Source organism: Leucoraja erinacea, chromosome 3 (assembly GCF_028641065.1).
Source record: "Leucoraja erinacea ecotype New England chromosome 3, Leri_hhj_1, whole genome shotgun sequence".
Classification (NCBI taxonomy): domain Eukaryota; kingdom Metazoa; phylum Chordata; class Chondrichthyes; order Rajiformes; family Rajidae; genus Leucoraja; species Leucoraja erinaceus.
The window spans coordinates 75351495-75369812 of NC_073379.1; the positions used below are offsets into that span (position 1 = coordinate 75351495).

General features: G+C 40.4%; 1 protein-coding gene across 7 annotated transcripts; it reads right to left on the reverse strand.

The window, feature by feature from the left end:
• Positions 1–86: 86 nt before the first annotated feature.
• On the reverse strand, positions 87–16945 carry LOC129695744 (probable gluconokinase). Of its 7 annotated transcripts, none has more exons than XM_055632977.1 (6): positions 16730–16945; positions 10750–10780; positions 3371–3441; positions 2478–2564; positions 1503–1546; positions 87–784 (listed from the first exon to the last, which is right to left on the reverse strand). In XM_055632977.1, the coding sequence occupies exons 3-6, from the start codon at positions 3407–3409 to the stop codon at positions 415–417; spliced, it is 540 nt and encodes a 179-aa protein (XP_055488952.1). In that variant the 5' UTR covers positions 3410–3441; positions 10750–10780; positions 16730–16945; the 3' UTR covers positions 87–414. The 7 variants fall into 7 exon arrangements, with proteins under 7 accessions (XP_055488952.1, XP_055488957.1, XP_055488958.1 ...); XM_055632982.1 differs by lacking the exon at positions 3371–3441 and adding an exon at positions 4326–4459; XM_055632983.1 differs by lacking the exons at positions 3371–3441; positions 16730–16945 and adding exons at positions 4326–4459; positions 16593–16707.
• Between the last annotated feature and the right edge of the window lie 1373 nt (positions 16946–18318).

The window sequence follows — 18318 nt, forward strand, 5'->3', positions numbered from 1 at the left end:
ACCAATAGAATTTAAATTTACAATGTAAAGCAGGAAGGAAAATGACAGTTTAATCTGCACACTAATCTAAAAACTGGAATTAAAGTTGGAACTATGAATAAAATTTAATTTACATAAGGCTAGAATAAGTGGCACATGTTTTTTACACAACATTAAGGCATTTTACAAACTGGTTAAATTTCACATCTTTGATTTTCCCCCTTGGCAAAGGAGAAATTTGCAAAACTGAATATTGTGAAGAAGAGTGAGACTTTGAGATTTCTGGCTTAAAAAAAAAGTAATATCACAAACTCGGAACATAATTAAATTTGCAGTATAATGATATGAAAGCAAATAGCTTTGCTTCCATTTTAACAACAAATTTCATTGTTCAGGAACATATTTCACAACCATCGCTTTCCTTCAGATAATCAGTTAAATATTCAGACCCAGCTTTTTACCAATCTCAGTCACCATCTCTGGAATGGTTTTCTCAATATTTATACTCATAAAATTTTCAGTGCCGTCTGGTGGTTCCAGGGTGTCGAATTGAGACTGCAGCAAAGATGGTGACATGAAATGCCCTTTTCTGGTTTCTAACCTCTTAGTGATAAGTTCTATGGAACCATGAAGATACACAAACAAAATGTCCTTGCTAAAGTCAAGATGTGAATGTGCCTGATTTGGTTCAGTATAGTTTTCTGCTTGTCTGTTTTTCATACTATGCTCACCCATTAGAATTCTTCGATACATTCTCTTCAGAGAAGAACATGCGAGGATCACATTTACACCAAGTGAAAATTCTCTGAGGGTAAACAAACAGAAAAATATTTATGTGGAAATATTCAAATCTTATTTTTAAACATATTTTTCCCAAGGGTTTGACAAGTTTAATTCAGTAACATCAAATTTTGGCAAATTGCAAATTAAAGATGTATAGGAAAGAACTGCAGATGCTGGTTTAAACCGAAGATGGACACAAAAAGCTGGGGTAACTCAGCTGGACAGGCAGCAACTCTGGAGAGAATGAATGGGTGATGTTTTGGGTGGCGACCCTTCATCTAAATTGCAAATTAGAATGAGTGAAGTTGGCCGAAAACCATATAAAGTAACAAAGTGTAGCTAAGAGAGAATGGAAGTCTTGAGACAAAAGGGAATAGGAAAAATCCTCATCCAGTAATTGTCATCATTATCAGATCTACAATCCTGCACTGCTGACAGGCAATGCAAGAGGTATCATCCAATAGAAATAATCTGCTGTGCAATTTTGATGGGGGATAAAAGCCAGAAAGAGTTGAACCAAGGAAATACAGCAGTTACAAGTGCCATACAAGATTCTGACAAACTAACATGAAACATCAGTAATTGTCAATTCATTATTTACTTTTTAACCTGCAATAATCAATTTGCAAGCAACAAAAGCTCAGGACTTTTAAAAATTATATTAAATTATATTTAATGCTATAATTTTATAATTATAGTAACCTTGTTGTATGTAAGAAATACATTTAGCTTCAATTTACCTCAGTAGTATTTCTTGCAAACTGCACAGCCAAGGTATTCTCTCCTGTTAACAACAAACGCCTTGAGAGACTACAAAAATGATGCATCTTAGTTACCAAAAAAACATACATAAGCCTTCTTTACTTACCTGATTCAGCTATCAACATTAATTATTAATTCAGAACCATGCACATTCTTTTTAAATTGTGCATAACTATTTCAAATTTTTCAAGGCTAATGGACAGCTTTGCATTTTTCTTCATAATACTGATGTTCAGTGGGCGTGGACTAATAAAGTAATTTTCTGCAATGATCACCATTAACCAGCCTGTGTGATAATAGTTTTGAACATTTCAATTTTTGGATGAAACAAAGGGCCAGTCTTGGACTCCTGCCAATATTTCCAAATTCCAATCATTCTTAACAGATTCTTTTTACCCCCCCAAAAGAAATCAAAGCAAGTTGTCTCGGCTATTATTATCCCCCTAATATTAACTCAGATTTTGTCCACTAACACTTCAAGATCTGCTGAGCATTTTACAACACTGACCCCCCCCCCCCCCCCCCCCCCTGCATACATTTCTGCTCTCGAACATCCCATTAACCAAATGGTCTTGTCACAGCTTAACACCATGGCACTGCTCCCACCACATTATTCCATATCTTATTCCATTGTCCTACCAGCACAGGTGAGGTACTGGAGGGTAGCAAATGTTGTGCCTTTATTGAAGAAGGGTTGCAAGCCGGTGAGACTAATATCAATGTTGGCGATGTTTACGGATGGGATTCTGAGACACAGGATCTACTTGCATTTGGATTGGCAAGGACTGATTAGGGATCAACAGCATAGCTTTGTGCATGGGAAATTATGAAAGTGCAATTTTTATAATACTTGTTTTAAATACTTTTCTTATTTCAGGATAAAAATATTATTACACTAACTAAAGTTCTTCCAATAAAACAGATGGAGAAGCATAATTTTAAGAAAGTATTACCTCGTCACTTAGTGGCATTCCTTTAGCCATCCTTTCTTTGTTTTCTTCGGAATGGTAGTCATCAGCATCATAGAATTTCCAGCCCAACTATTAAAAAATATTTTCAAATATTTTTGGGTTAGAAGTCTTTTTAACTCGAGGTAAAGGAGCCATTAGGAGGTAGTGACCACAATATGATAAATTCTAAGATACAATTTGAGAGGGAGAAGAGTAAATCGGAGGTGTCGGTATTACAGTTGAGCAAAGGGGTCTATGGAGACATGAGGGAGGAGTTGGCCAAAGTTGACTGGAAAGATACCCTAGCTGGGGTGATAGTGGAACAACAATGCCAGGTATTTCTGGGAATGATACAGAAGGTGCAGGATCGGTTCATCGCAAAGAGGAAGAAAGATTCCAAGCGGAGTAAGGGGCGAATGTAGCTGACAAGGGAAGTCAGGGTGAATATAAAAATAAAATAGAAGAAATATAACATAGCAAAGATGAGCAGGAAGCCAGAGGATTAGGTAACTTTTAAAGAGCAACAGAAGATAACTAAAAAGGCAATACGGGCAGAAAAGATGAGGTACGAAGGTAAGCTAGCCACGAATATAAAGGAGGATAGTAAAAGCTTATTTAGGTATGTGAAGAGTTAAGGCCAAAGTTGGACCTTTGAAGACTGAAAAGAGTGAATTTATTATGGGGAACAAGGAAATTGCAGATGAGTTGAACAGGTACTTTGGATCCGTCTTCGCTAAGGAGACAAACAATCTTCCTGATGTACTAGCCAGAGGATCTGCGGGGGCGGAGGAACTGAAGGAGATTCACATTAGGGAGGAAATGGTGTTGGGTAGACTGATGGGACTGAAGGCTGATAAATCTCCAGGGCCTGATGGTCTGCATCCCAGGGTACTTACGGAAGTGGCTCTAGAAATCATGGATGCATTGGTGATCATTTTCCAAAGTTCTGTAGATTCAAGATCAGTTCCTGTGGATGGGAGGATAGCTAATGTTGTATCAATCTTTAAGAAGGGCGGCAGAGAGAAAACGGAATTATAGACCAGTTAGCCGGACATCGGTAGTGGCGAAGATACTGGAGTCAATAATAAAAGATGAAATAGCAACACATTTGGATAGCAGTAGCAGGATCGGTCCGAGTCGGCATAGATTTATGAAGGGGAAATAATGCTTAACTAATCTGGAATTTTTTGAGGATGTAACCAGGATAATGGACAAGGGAGAGACAATGGATGTAGTGCACCTGGACATTCAGAAAGCATTTCATAAGGTCCCACATAGGAAATTAGTGGGCAAAGTTAGGGCACATAGTATTGGGGTTAGGGTGCTGACATGGATAGAAAATTGGTTGGCAGACAGGAAACAAAGGGTAGGAATGAACAGGTCCCTTTCAGAATGGCAGGCAGTGACTAGTGGGGTACAGCAAAGCTCGGTGCCGGGACCACAGCTATTTACAATATATATTAATGCTTTGGATGATGGGATTAAAAGTAACATTAGCAAATTTGCAGATGACACAAAGCTGGGTGGCAGTGTGAACTGTGAGGAGGATGCTTTGAGGATGCAGGGTGACTTGGACAGATTGGGCAGATGCAGTTTAATGTGGATAAATGTGAGGTTATCCACTTTGGTGGCAAGAACAAGAAGGCAGATTATTATCTAAATGGTGTCAAGTTGGGAAAAGGGAAAGTATAATGGGATCTGGGGGTCCTTGTTCATCAGTCACTGAAAGTAAACATGCAGGTACAGCAGCAAATGAAAGTGAATGGCATGTTGGCCTTCATAACAAGAGGAGTTGAGTATAGGAGCAAATAGGTCCTCCTGCAGTTGCACAGGGCCCTAGTGAGACCACACCTGGAGTATTGTGTGCAGTTTTGGTCTTCAAGCTTGAGGAACAACATTCTTGCTATTGAGGGAATGCAGCGTAGATTCCCGGGATGGCGGGACTGTCATATGTTGATAGATTGCAGCGGCTGGGCTTGTATACGCTAGAATTTAGGATGAGAGGATATCTTATTGAAACGAATAAGATTATTACGGGACCTCTCCCTCCTCCATCTTGCAGAGACTGAGCCACGCCCACACTTCTGGTCCCCCTCCCACCAGAAGGGGCATGGCCTTCATGGCGTGATTGACAGGAGAGAGAACCTCAACATTTTTTAAACACTATTAACTCTTATTTTTCATCGATGGGAAAAATCCTCGGCGCCTGATGAGTGGAGGGGTACTCGGAGTAAGATGGCCAAAAATCACAGCTGTACATGGTAGCATTTTTTCTAACATCAATATAAAGCGCAAACAAGAAGTGGTCTGGATTAGACTTTTAATTATATAGAAGGCAAGGCAACTTAAATTAGGCAAGGCAACTTTAATTAGGCGAGGCAACTATAATTAGGCGAGGCAACTTTAATTAGGCGAGGCAACTTTAATTAGGCGAGGCAACTTTAATTAGGCAAGGCAACTTTAATTAGGCAAGGCAACTTTAATTAAGCAACACAGCTTTAGCATTTCCAAGCCAAAGGCAACAACTTTAGCATTTCCAAACCAAAAGCAACACAGCTTTAGCATTTCCAAACCAAAGGCAACACAGCTTTAGCATTTCCAAACGAAAGGCAACACAGCTTTAGCATTTCCAAATTATATTTTCAAACCACATTAAGGGCACTGACAGGTCAGTAAAACCACTCACAGTTTAGTAGACATGTGTAGAGTGTTATTCACAGCTCAGACTGAGAGACGTGACCCTCTCGCTCCCCCATCTTGTAGAGATTGACTGAGGTACTCAACACTTCTGGGTTTTATAGTCCCTCCGGAAGGGTCGTGGGCTTCAGGAGAGAGAATCTCAACATTTTTTAAACACTAATAGCTCTTTTATTTTTAATCGGTGGGGAAAATCCTCTTGTCCTGCACAGCGGAGGGGGACTGAGTAAGATGGCCAAAAATCACAGCAGTGTTTTTTCTAAATCAAAATACAGAACAGGAAGTGGTCAAGATCAGACTTTTAGTAATATAGATTCTATGGTATATGGACACACTGATCCGATCTGTATTTATGACTACAATATCCTGTTGTGCTGCAGCAAATGCAAGAATTTCATTGTCCTATCTGAGACACATGACAATAAACTCTCTTGACTTGATCACATGACGGTGCTGACTCGAAGGGCCGAATGGCCTACTCCTGCACCTATTGTCTATCCAAAGACGTACAGCTGTGTTGCAGACATAAAATGCTGGAGTAACTCAGGGGACAGGCAGCATCTTAGATGGACACACAATGCAGGAGTAGCTCAGTGGGACAGGCAGCGTCTCTGGAGAGAAGGAATGGGTGACGTCTCTGATCGAGACCTTTCTTCAGACTGAATTCCATGAATGTGGTTGATATTTATGTGCCCTCTCAGTTCAGAACCAATGTGGAGTGGATCATAAATACCAGTATTGACAAAATTCTATGAATTAATACATTTAAAAAACATTGAATTATTCAGAAACCACAATTTGAAAATGTTATTATCTGAATTGTGGCCGATTAGGAAAAGGGGAGATGCAACGAGATCTGGGTGTCATGGTACACCAGTCATTGAAAGTAGGCATGCAGGTGCAGCAGGCAGTGAAGAAAGCGAATGGTATGTTAGCATTCATAGCAAAAGGATTTGAGTATAGGAGCAGGGAGGTTCTACTGCAGTTGTACAGGGTCTTGGTGAGACTACACCTGGAGTATTGCGTACAGTTTTGGTCTCCTAATCTGAGGAAAGACATTCTTGCCATAGAGGGAGGACAGAGAATGTTCACCAGACTGATTCCTGGGATGTCAGGACTTTCACATGAAGAATAGACTTGGCTTGTACTCGCTAGAATTTAGAAGATTGAGGGGGGATCTTAAAGAAACTTACCAAATTCTTAAGGGGTTGGACAGGCTAGATGCAGGAAGATTGTTCCCGATGTTGGGGAAGTCCAGAACAAGGGGTCACAGTTTAAGGATAAGGGAGAAATCTTTTAGGACAGAGATGAGAAAAAAAATGTTCACGCAGAGAGTGGTGAATCTCTGGAATTCTCTGCCACAGAACGTAGGTGAGGCCAGTTGATTGGCTATATTTAAGAAGAAGTTAGATGTGGCCCTTGTGGCTAAAGGTATCAGGGGGTATGGAGAAAAGGCTGAGTTGGATGATCAGCCATGATCATATTGAATGGTGGTGCAGGCTCGAAGGGCCGAATGGCCTACTCCTGCACCTATTTTCTATGTTTCTATGTTTTTCTATAATGCATCAATTATATTATTTTACCCCAACACTACTGGACCTTTCTCGCTATTATCTCCTGCCTTTTCCTCCATTACTTTCCTTGCCAAATGCAGGGTTCATTTATTCCAAACTAAATTAACTAATTTAACTAAAATGTTGCTATCTACATCTTACTACCCATTTTAACTAGCACATTTGCTCTCACCTTCCTCTGCTGTCCTCCCATCCTTCTTCTTCCAATGCATTTAATTGAAAATTTATTTCCCGTTGACATTAAACAGGAATTATAGAAGGACAACTTTGTCACACAGAGGATGGTGGGAATATGGAATGAGCTTCAAGCGGAGGTAGAACAGGTACAATGGCAACATTTTAAAAGGTATTTGGATCGATGCATACCTAGAAATGGTTTAAAGAGATATTGGCCAAATGCAAACGTCTAAGAACTGCAGATGCTGGAAAAATCAAAGGTAGACAAAAATGCTGGAGAAACTCAGCGGGTGAGGCAGCATCTATGGAGCGAAGGAATAGGTGACGTTTCGAGTCGAGACCCTTCTTCAGACTGATGTGGGGGGGGGCAGGAAGAAGAAAGGAAGAGGCAGAGACAGTGGGCTGTGGGAGAGATGGGAAGGGGAGAGGAAGGAGGGAAAGCAAGGACTACCTGAAATTGGAGAAGTCAATGTTCATACCGCTGGGGGGTAAACTGCCCAAGCGAAATATGAGGTGCTGCTTCTCCAATTTGCGGTGGGACACTCGCATTTCTGCCATGGAGGAGACGCAGGACAGAAAGGTCGGATTCGGGATGGGAGAGGGAGTTGAAGTGTTGAGCCACCAGGAGATCAGGTTGGTTAATGGGTCTGGGTTAAGATGTGGTCGTAGAGTTGGTCTGGGTTGAGATGTGGTCGTAAAGTTAAAGGCAAACAAATGGGATTAGCATGGATAGGTAATTTGGTTGGCATGGACTAGTGGGTTGAAGGGCTTGTTTTCATTCTCTATGCATCTATAGATCGAAACAATCTTATGCCCCCACTTCAAAATATCTTTCTAATCTCTTCTGGCCCCAAATTATTGTTTTTAATTTATAGTTTCTATCTAGTTACACCCTATCATCTTTTATTTTTATTTTTGCAGTTAAAATCATGTATTATGGAGCTTTCTTCCATAAACCACCCCAACAACACGAATCATGTTCACAAGCATACTAAAAAGTGCAGTCCTTAAAATACACCTTCAATTGCTTCTCCAAGTCTCCTCACTATTAATCCCCATATTTTGGCAGGTAGTTTAAGATACAATAAAGGGGAGAAAGGAACTTAACTACATAAATGTAAACATCTTAGAAATTATTTAACCAAGAATGAACTGAAAATGACTATTTGGAAGTTAATGAGGATTAACTGGCTTCCATCATTTGCCATTTATCAAGCAGCTAAATGTTGTGGAGCTGGTTACTAAATGTGCTGGATATACCATGCCTGTCCATGCACAGAAGCAATATAGTACTGTGCGAAAATTCTGTTAGAATGATTAAAAAAAACATTCCAACATAAACACTGGGCTTCAGCCCCATCCTACCCTTTCAGACTTTGATTACTGCAGTTTTTTCTCTTGGAAAACTTGCTCAAAAAACCATGGGGTATGTGATTTAATCTACCCGACAAAAGCTCACAATATCACCAAATATCAACTTGCCATATAACCATATAACAATTACAGCACGGAAACAGGCCATCTCGACCCTTCTAGTCCGTGCCGAACACATAATCTCCCCTAGTCCCATATACCTGCGCTCAGACCATAACCCTCCATTCCCTTCCCATCCATATAACTATCCAATTTATTTTTAAATGATAAAAACAAACCTGCCTCCACCACCTTCACTGGAAGCTCATTCCACACAGCTACCACTCTCTGAGTAAAGAAGTTCCCCCTCATGTTACCCCTAAACTTCAGTCCCTTAATTCTCACGTCATGTCCCCTTGTTTGAATCTTCCCTACTCTCAGTGGGAAAAGCTTTTCCACGTCAACTCTGTCTATCCCTCTCATCATTTTAAAAACCTCTATCAAGTCCCCCCTTAACCTTCTGCGCTCCAAAGAATAAAGCCCTAATTTGTTCAACCTTTCTCTGTAACTTAGTTGCCGAAACCCAGGCAACATTCTAGTAAATCTCCTCTGTACTCTCTCTATTTTGTTGACATCCTTCCTATAATTAGGCGACCAAAATTTGTACACCATACTCCAGAATTGGCCTCACCAATGCCTTGTACAATTTTAACATTACATCCCAACTTCTATACTCAATGCTCTGATTTATAAAGGCCAGCACACCAAAAGCTTTCTTTACCACCCTATCTACATGAGATTCCACTTTCAGGGAACTGTGCACAGTTATTCCCAGATCCCTCTGTTCACCTACATTCTTCAATTCCCTACCATTTACCATGTACGTCCTATTTTGATTTGTCAGCCCATTGGTTTTAGCAGGATCTTGCTTGCACTATCTTGCTTGCTATAGGATCTTTGGTCTAAACTTTTCTGTTTGTGGGCGAATAGCATTGACCATTTTCACCAGATCTTGCAACAATTTTTCCAGCTCATATTTCTGGTCATTGCAACAAGTGTTCAGTTTCTTGGCAGCCAGTGCTTCCCGATGTAAACAACAATGTAAAAGTGCAATTCTGGGATATTTCTTTGATGCGAGCAGTGGCTCCTTTATGTTTCCCCATCATGGCTGTAGTCACGTCTGTAGTCACAGCAACACATTTGCTCCAAGATTAATTTTCTTTTCCCATAAATTTGTCAAGCTTGGAGAAAATAAATTCACCTGTAGTTTGCTCTTTGACTGGCAAGCAAAAGGGATAATGCTCGACAATTTCTCCCAAGCTTTTATCCGGGAAACGCCAATACACAATGAGTTGTACATCATTTTTAATGTCCGTAGTTTCATCAAACTGCAGAGCAAAGAATTGTGCTTCCAACAGTTTCGCCATCTGCTGATGCTTCAAATCTTCAGCAATCGTAGTAAATTGAAGTTTCATTGTGTCATTGGACAAAGGAATTTGCACTACTTTATCCACTGCTTGCTTTCCACCATGTAGTAGATTGGCAAAGATTTGCAAACATGATTTGACAACTTTCTCAGTCTCTGTGTTTGGCTTTTTGAAAGCTGGCAAAGTCATGCTGCCATTCACCCCTCCCCCAGCCTTGGTCAACTGTTAAACCAACCAAGCTCATGAGGTTATTTGCCAGAGATAGGCACTCAGTTTTTTTGCCAGAGATAGGCATGCAGGGGAACTACAGTGATTTTAGGATCAATTGCTGAAAAGAAAGATGTGTTCTGACTGCACTTTGTTAAGTAGTGGAATGCAAACATACCATATTTCCATTGGATAAAATTGCCGGAATAGTTAGACTACTCATGTAAAGAGAGACAAACAGCCATGTTGGACTGAGTGAAGACAACAGAACTGCAAACAATTCAACCACTTGACCTACTGGCCCATTTTCTCCAAATCCCTCTAGCCTAGCCGAGACCTGCAATTAATATGGCAAACCCAACCAGCCATCACCACCACTCCCATGTTCATCTGCTCTTAAGCATGACCTTTCAATGGGAATCACAGGCAGTAAAAGGAAATCTCCATCGTGCAATTTTACAGTCATCCGGCTATTGTTGGTAAACTATAACCAGAAAGCCTTTGCATCAAAATTTTTTTTTTTTAAACGGAGAACATGTAATCTCCGTACAAATTGAACTCCAGGCAGGATTGAACTCAGATCACTGAAACTGTATGGCAGCAGTATTATTTGCTTCTCAATGTTTCCAACTTTCATTTTCCCCACTGTATAATATTCCAACCTTCATCTACTTATTCCTTTTTGAAAAACTTAAAATTGAGACTGTTCACTTTGTGAAGATCTTACCATCGGTAATTCAAAGAAAAACACTTACCCATTGAAGAAAAAGTAAAAGGCAAAAGATTTGGAGGCAAATTACATGGAATTTGTTTTCAAAGTCAGACAGAGTTGATACATACCTTATCGGCAAGAGATAAAGACACAGTGGTCCTAAAAGAAAATGAAATAAAACCAATTACATTTGATAAAATTCTGACAATATTTTTGTTAAGTGATAAATGAAAGGTTGTTATAGACTGGTTTTAAAAACTTACAAATTTCATTAAATAAGTTGGCAACTTGGCCTTCATTTTGTGAAACACCAAATGATTTTAATTTATCTCATGAAGAAAAGATATGTGCTGCTTAGAAAAAGGAATCATAGCTTCAATGAGAAAATATACTAATACTTTCATATTTTCACATACGCTCACACCTTCTGTATTACTCCATAACTCTGCAAAATGTGTACTTGTGTGACACCAATAATGAGAGAAGTAAAAAAAAATGCATTCATGTAAATTTTCTTTTTACAAAATTAGTAATTATGTACATTTGGTATTTTAGGACATTGGCCTATTTGGGATTTCTATAGTTCCTCAAATTTAAAGAGTCAACAATGTTTTATTGTCGTATGTCCCAGATAGAGCAATTACATTCTTACTGGCTGCAGCACAACAGAATATGTAACATAGTACACTGTAAACAATATAATAAATGAGAGAAAAAAAGTACACAAGTACACACACACACATTTCAATACTGCAACTTTACTGTGGGAATTCTAGGGCCATTTTATATATTACATCCACACAGACATACGTACACACAAAAAACAAACAATAGTAGTGCAATAATAATAATGTCACAGTGTATCATAAATGTTTTTTATTTTCACCATTTGTCTTTTGCTTCCTATCTGTACACTTTGATTTATTACATCACCTTTTTTCCTGTGAAAACTAGAATCTTTCACATCAAGCTCGTGAACCTACCAAAGTGAACTTTGCTCTTGGTGTAAAACAAGTAAAGTTAATATCTTTATCTGATCATTTTAGTATTTAATAAAAAAGATTGAGACAACTCTGAAACTAATTTTAAAATGCATGGCATCAGTAATAAAATCTATTTAGAAGTTTGTGTCAAATTTTAAATACAGATTGGGGGGAATTTTGCTTGTCATTAAGAATACCAGAGTATCATTTGTCATTTCAATACTGCAACTTTACTGTGGGAATTCTAGGGCCATTTTATGCATAGCTTCGGACTAAAGAGTATTGCAAACATTTGAAATAAACAAAGCTATGTTAGATATGGTCGCTAATCCTACTACAAAATATAATTTGTAAATTTTAGTCTACATTGTGAGGCCTACTTCATAAATCCAAGTTAAAATTAAGTGATTTTTTATTGCATCATCTTCCCATGTGTAACCATTCAATAGCAACGAGCCCATGTTGATGGAAAGTTTTTAATTCTGTGATTCGAGTCAAGAGTCAAGAGTGTTTTATTGTCATATGTCCCGGACGGGACAATGAAATTCTTAGTTGCTGCAGCACAACAGAATATGTGAATATGTAAACATTGTATATAACGGGGGGGGGGGGGGGGGGAGAGAAAAAGTTCAATAACTAACAAATATAGTGCAAATAACAGTTAATTCACAATAACAGAGTGCAATACTAAAAACAAAATTCAGATCAGGCAGAATCCCTTTGAGAATAGGGAAGATTCAAACAAGAGGACATGACTTCAGAATTAAGGGACAGAAGTTTAGGGGTAACATGAGGGGGTTCTTCTTCACTCAGAGAGTGGTAGCGGTGTGGAATGAGCTTACAGTGGAAGTGGTGGAGGCAGGTTCGTTGGTATCATTTAAAAATAAATTGGATAGGCATATGGATGAGAAGGGAATGGAGGGTTATGGTATGAGTGCAGGCAGGTGGGACTAAGGGAAAAAAGTTGTTCGGCACGGACTTGTAGGGCTGAGATGGCCTGTTTCCGTGCTGTAATCGTTATATGGTTATATGGTTATCTGTGAAGAGAGATAAGGAGCTAACATTAGATGACATTTCATCAGAATCGGAAAAGTGGATAGACAAGCATACTTGAAGGGAAAGAGATGGGGGAGAATACCAGGAACGTCTGCAAGAACTGATTCTCAGGTGAACCAAGATGACACAAACATGGTTTGAGGTAGGGTGTCAAAGACTTCTTAAAAGATAGCTTTTAACAAGCTATCTAATCTTCATTTTCCACATTAGCCTCCACATTCAATAGATCATCCTCTAATGTTTGATAATTTCAATGATAAGCCAAACCAGATGTACCATCCTCTCTTCTTAGCATTCTAAGGGGACCATTCATGTTTCATTCTCCACCTTCGATAACTGCCATTCTCATGACATTTACCCATGCAACTGCAGATTTTCTTCCCACCATTCAGAAAACAAGCTGTCCTGCCAAAATACTTTTGGACAGGTACATGCAGAGGAAACATTTAGAGGAAATAGGCCAAACGTGAGCAAATACGACAAGCTTAGATGGCGTATCTTGGTCACCATAGTCGTTTGGGCCAAAGAGTCTGTTCCCATGCTGTAAGGCTTTATTTACAGCCAACAGAGTGCCCCTGAGTTTCCAGTCACGGAATGTCACCTGCCACTTTAATTCTTCATTCCACTCCAACTCTGGTCTTTCTATATTTGGTCTACTACACTGATCTCCTGACACCCATTGTAAGCACAAGGAAAATCATGTTTGTTGCATCCCCGACAAGTCAATAATGATTTCAACAATTTTATAGGTATTATCACAACTGGATAATTCAGATGCAAGGTCACACTTGTAAGTTTTCCATCCCGCTAATCTCAACATTAACAATCTTGTTTGATGGTTTTCCTCAAAACGTTAGCAATGAATTACAAATATTTGTGAAATGTAATTACTGGAGATGGTCAGCAGATCAGGCAGCATTTACGTAGACAAAAATAGAGTTAACGTTTCATGTTTCACGTGGATTCTTTATGATACCAAGAGTTATGATGGAAGATCACCAATTGAAATGTCAACTCAGTTTTTCACTCCCCTCAGGTGCTGTATGACCATCTCTTGTAATCTCTCTTTTTATTTCAGATTTAGAGCATCTGAAACGTTTATGCTTTAGATATAACTGAGCAGGCTGTGATAGTTCTAAAGAGAAGCATTATTTGGCACTCTGGCAAATACCATACTTGCTTGGACCAACTGCACATCTACAGTAGAACAATGCCGTGAACTGCTCGTAGCAAACCTCCACCCAGTGCAGACAGTGGCACAAATAGAAATGGGTACAACCGAAAAGATATTAAAGTGATGTGATTGCAAAGTGACCAAACTAGGGAATTGCAAATGTTAAAATAATTATATTATTGGAGCAATGGGCAAAATGGGGAAAAAGAGGCAAATAACCTTCACATTAAAGCAATTGGGTAAAGGCAATGGACTAGGAAAATGAACAAGGGAGAGCCAGTGAATATAGTGTACCTGGACTTTCTGAAAGCATTTGATAAGATCCCACAGAGGAGATTAGTGGGCAAAATTAGGGAACATTGTATTGGGGGTAGAGTGCTGTCATGGTTGGCAGACAGGAAACAAAAAGTAGGGATTAAGGGGTCCCTTTCAGAATGGCAGGCTCGTGCGGTACCGCAAGGCTCGATGCTGGGACCACAGCTATTTACAATATACATCAATGATTTGGATGAAGGGATTCAAAGTAACATCAGCAAATTTGCAGATGACACGAAGCTGGGTGACAGTGTGAACTGTGAGGAGGATGATATGAGAATGCAGGGTGACTTGGACAGGTTGGGGGAGTGGGCAGATGAAGTTTAATGCGGATAAATGTGAGGTTATCCACTTTGGTAGCAAAAACAGGAAGGCAGATTACTATCTAAATGGTGTCAAGTTGGGAAATGGGGAAGTACAACGGGATCTGGGGGTCCTTGTTCATCAGTCTATGAAAGTAAGCATGCAGGTATAGCAGGCAGTGAAGAAAGCAAATGGCATGTTGGCCTTTATAACAAGAGGAATCGAATATAGGAGCAAAGAGGTCCTTCTGCAGGTACACAAAATTGCTGGAGAAACTCAGCGGGTGCAGCAGCATCTATGGAGCGAAGGAAATAGGCGACGTTTCGGGCCAAAACCCTTCTTCCACATCCTTACCCAGACTCGATACACCCTCTGAGATCCTTCTGCAGTTGTCCAGAGCCCTAGTGAGACCACACCTGGAGTATTGTGTGCAGTTTTGGTCCCCAAATTTGAGGAAGGACATTCTTGCTATTGACGGAGTGCAGCGTAGGTTTACAAAGTTAATTCCCGGGATGGCGGGACTGTCATATGCTGAGAGAATGGAGCAGCAGGGCTTGTACACTCTGAGTTTAGAAGCATGAGAGGATATCTCATTGAAAGATATAAGATTGTCAAGGGTTTGGACACACTAGAGGCAGGAAACATGTTCCCGATGTTAGGGGAGTCCAGAACCAGGGTCCACAGTTTAAGAATAAGGAGTAAGCCATTTAGAACAGAGACGAGGAAACACTTTTTCTTACAGAGTGGTGAGTCTGTGGAATTCTCTGCTTCAGAGGGCGGTGGAGGCAGGTTCTCTGGATGCTTTCAAGAGAGAGCTAGATAGGGCTCTTAAAAATAGCAGAGTCAGGGGATACGGGGTACTGATTGGGGATGATTAGCCATGATCATATTGTAGCGATGTTACAATACTTACCTTCAGCGGCGCTGCAGTTCTGCCACTGGCCGTGTGCGCGACTTTGGCGCCTTTGGGGGGGGGGGGGGAAGTTTAAAAAAAAAAATCACGGGACAATTTAATAGCTGGAGTAAAATAAAAAGCTACTTTTAACACCCTCAACACCTACAACAGGACGGATCTCACGTAGGGGACAAAACATAATGCAAGTCGTATATTTTACATATACATACTTACTTCTTAGGATGACTTTAATCCAAATTTAATGGGCGAAAATGTGATTTTGGCCCAATACGAACCAGCAGTGTTTTTCCTGCCGATATGGGGTTCAAATTCACCCCAAATGCAACGTTCCAATCGATCGCGTTCCACAACAACCCACTCGCAAGATGATTTAAATGCCCATTAATTTACGGGAATTAAAAATTAAATTCCTTCCATTTGGCCTATAAATTCATGACAATGAGATTTAAAAATCATGTTATATTGTGAATTCTTGTGTGAATGTTATTTGGACACTTAGGCTATTTAAAAATGTTAACCTTTTCTTAAGAAATAGATAGATGTTTAGATCTAGTAATTGAATTTTGTAATTAGCTACAATTGGGTAACTAACTAATTATATGTTTTAATTTCAGGTCATCCAAGTAAGATTGTTTCACATTTGTTTCAGAATGCTTCAATCTATAATAACTGACATTTTCATTCAGTTCTCTTAATTTTTAAGAAAGTTATGGGCTTTTGACTGTCCTCGATCACAGCTTTTGAGTTAAGTCAATGAAAAAGCAATAGGGAACAAGATGCTAATTTCAGAGTATGAAAATGGCCATAACTTTTTTAATACTGAAGATATGAAAGTGAATTAGGTGTCAAATTAAACTTTTATGCTTTATCTGTTGGGATAAATTGCAGACTCAAAATGTTGTAACATTGCTACACATTGAATGGCGGTGCTGGCTCGAAGGGCCGAATGGCCAACTTCTGCACCTATTTTCATTGCTTCTCTCCAGAGATGCTGCCTGCAGTGTTACTCCCGCATTTTGTGCCTATACCCCTCTTTCCCCATCCACCTCCCTGCACCCGTTCCCTACCCCGTCCCTATCCCCACCAAAGATATCTTTGATCCCCACCAAAGATCTTTGATCCCCACCAAAGATATCTTTGATCGCCACCCCGTCCGACCCCGCTCTGCACCTTCCCTCCCCACTGTCCCTATCACCCACTGCCCCCATCTCCCCCCTCACTCACTTGCCGCAGCCGCTCACCCCCATCGCCACCACGATCATCGCCACCGTGAGCTGCAGCGCGATGCCGGGACCAGGAGCTGCAGCGCCCGCGCGGCGGGAGAAGCTTTCACCCAAAGTCAACACATGCAGCGAGCTCACCAAACATCGCCATCAAATCACGCAGCGCGCGCACACACACGCACTTCATTTCTTCCTCTGGTTCCGCTGACACCAACTGTTAGGGGCCTGTCCCACTTAACGATTTTTTCGCGACTGTCGGCGTCATAACAGCGTCGCCAAAAGACTTTGAACTTCTCAAACTCCAACGGCGACAAAGAAACACCGCACGTCATACGTCATCCCGTTGCGTTACACGTCATCACGCTGGGTCGTACGTCATCCCGCTGCGTTACGTCATCACGCCGCGTATTTTCCGGTGACCTGTTACGTCAGTCAATGCAAGGTACACAAAGTGCTGGAGAAACTGTGCGGGTGCAGCAGCATCAATAGGTAACGTTACCCACCTTGGATTTTCCAGCATCTGCAGTTCCTCCTTGAACACGTCAGTCAATGATGCCGGCAGTACTTGCATTTGCACAGACAGTATCTCGGGGAGCAATGTAATTGGGGACTGTAATGCAGATTGATTTACAAAGAAACCGCGCTGAACGGCCAAAAGTCCTTCATGCTCGAAGGAGTAAGCACAAAAGAGACAAGGATTGTAAAGCTCTTTGTGTAAATAAAGTATGATTCGGATAAGGTGGACAACGGGATCGGGACACAAAACCTCTGCTTTCCCAGATGCTGTTTGACTAGCTGAGTTCCTCCAGTTTGTTTTAGGATCATGACTTGTTGCAGGTCAGGATTTAAATATTTCTATATTAGACATGTTCCCAATTTAAAAATACAGCAACGAAAAACAAATCAAAATGACTCATCATGGACTATCTGTCTATCTCATAACTCAACATAATCTTCCCTTACTACATATCTTCATTTGGCGAAAATTGTTCTCACATTGAATAATGTTATTTAACTCCACTCTCTTCCTTCAAATGGACCATGTTACAAAGGGAACCAGCATGTGGAATACCTCGAGGCCCTTTCTTCAGTCCACCTCATGTCACCTCCCTTGCCTCCTTTTCCTTTAAACTGATCACTGTATAGGGGGTTCAAGAAGGAACTGCAGATGCTGGAAAATCGAAGGTACACAAAAATGCTGGAGAAACTCAGCGGGTGCAGCAGCATCTATGGAGCGATGGAAATAGGTAACGTTTCGGTCCGAAACCCTTCTTCAGACTGTATAGGGGGTTTGCACGTAAGGTCACTGGGTCATAGGGCTTGATGCATGGAGCCGCACAATCCATCTGGAGGACATCCGTCACTTCCGGTATATGTTATTAATGCTAGAAACGCGTACTTTCCTACCTGTTAAAAACCGCCAAAATGTTGAATTTTTGCGCTGAAAAAAATTGTGGGAGTTGGGGTAAGTGAGAGACATGTACCCAACTTTAGAATTCCAAAAATGAAGCGAAATTAAGGTATAGAGAAGCGAGAACTGAAGGGACTACAGCAGCTAAAGTGCTTGGTAAACATTGGCCATGCAGATATCGGAATTGAAAATATTGGGAATTATCGCGTTTGCTCACTGCATTTCATCAAGTAAGGCATTATTTGTGTTTTTTCTTGATTCCTTTGGTATCTAAAAATTCTCAGAAGTGATAAATCTGGCTGTAAATTTTTCTTCA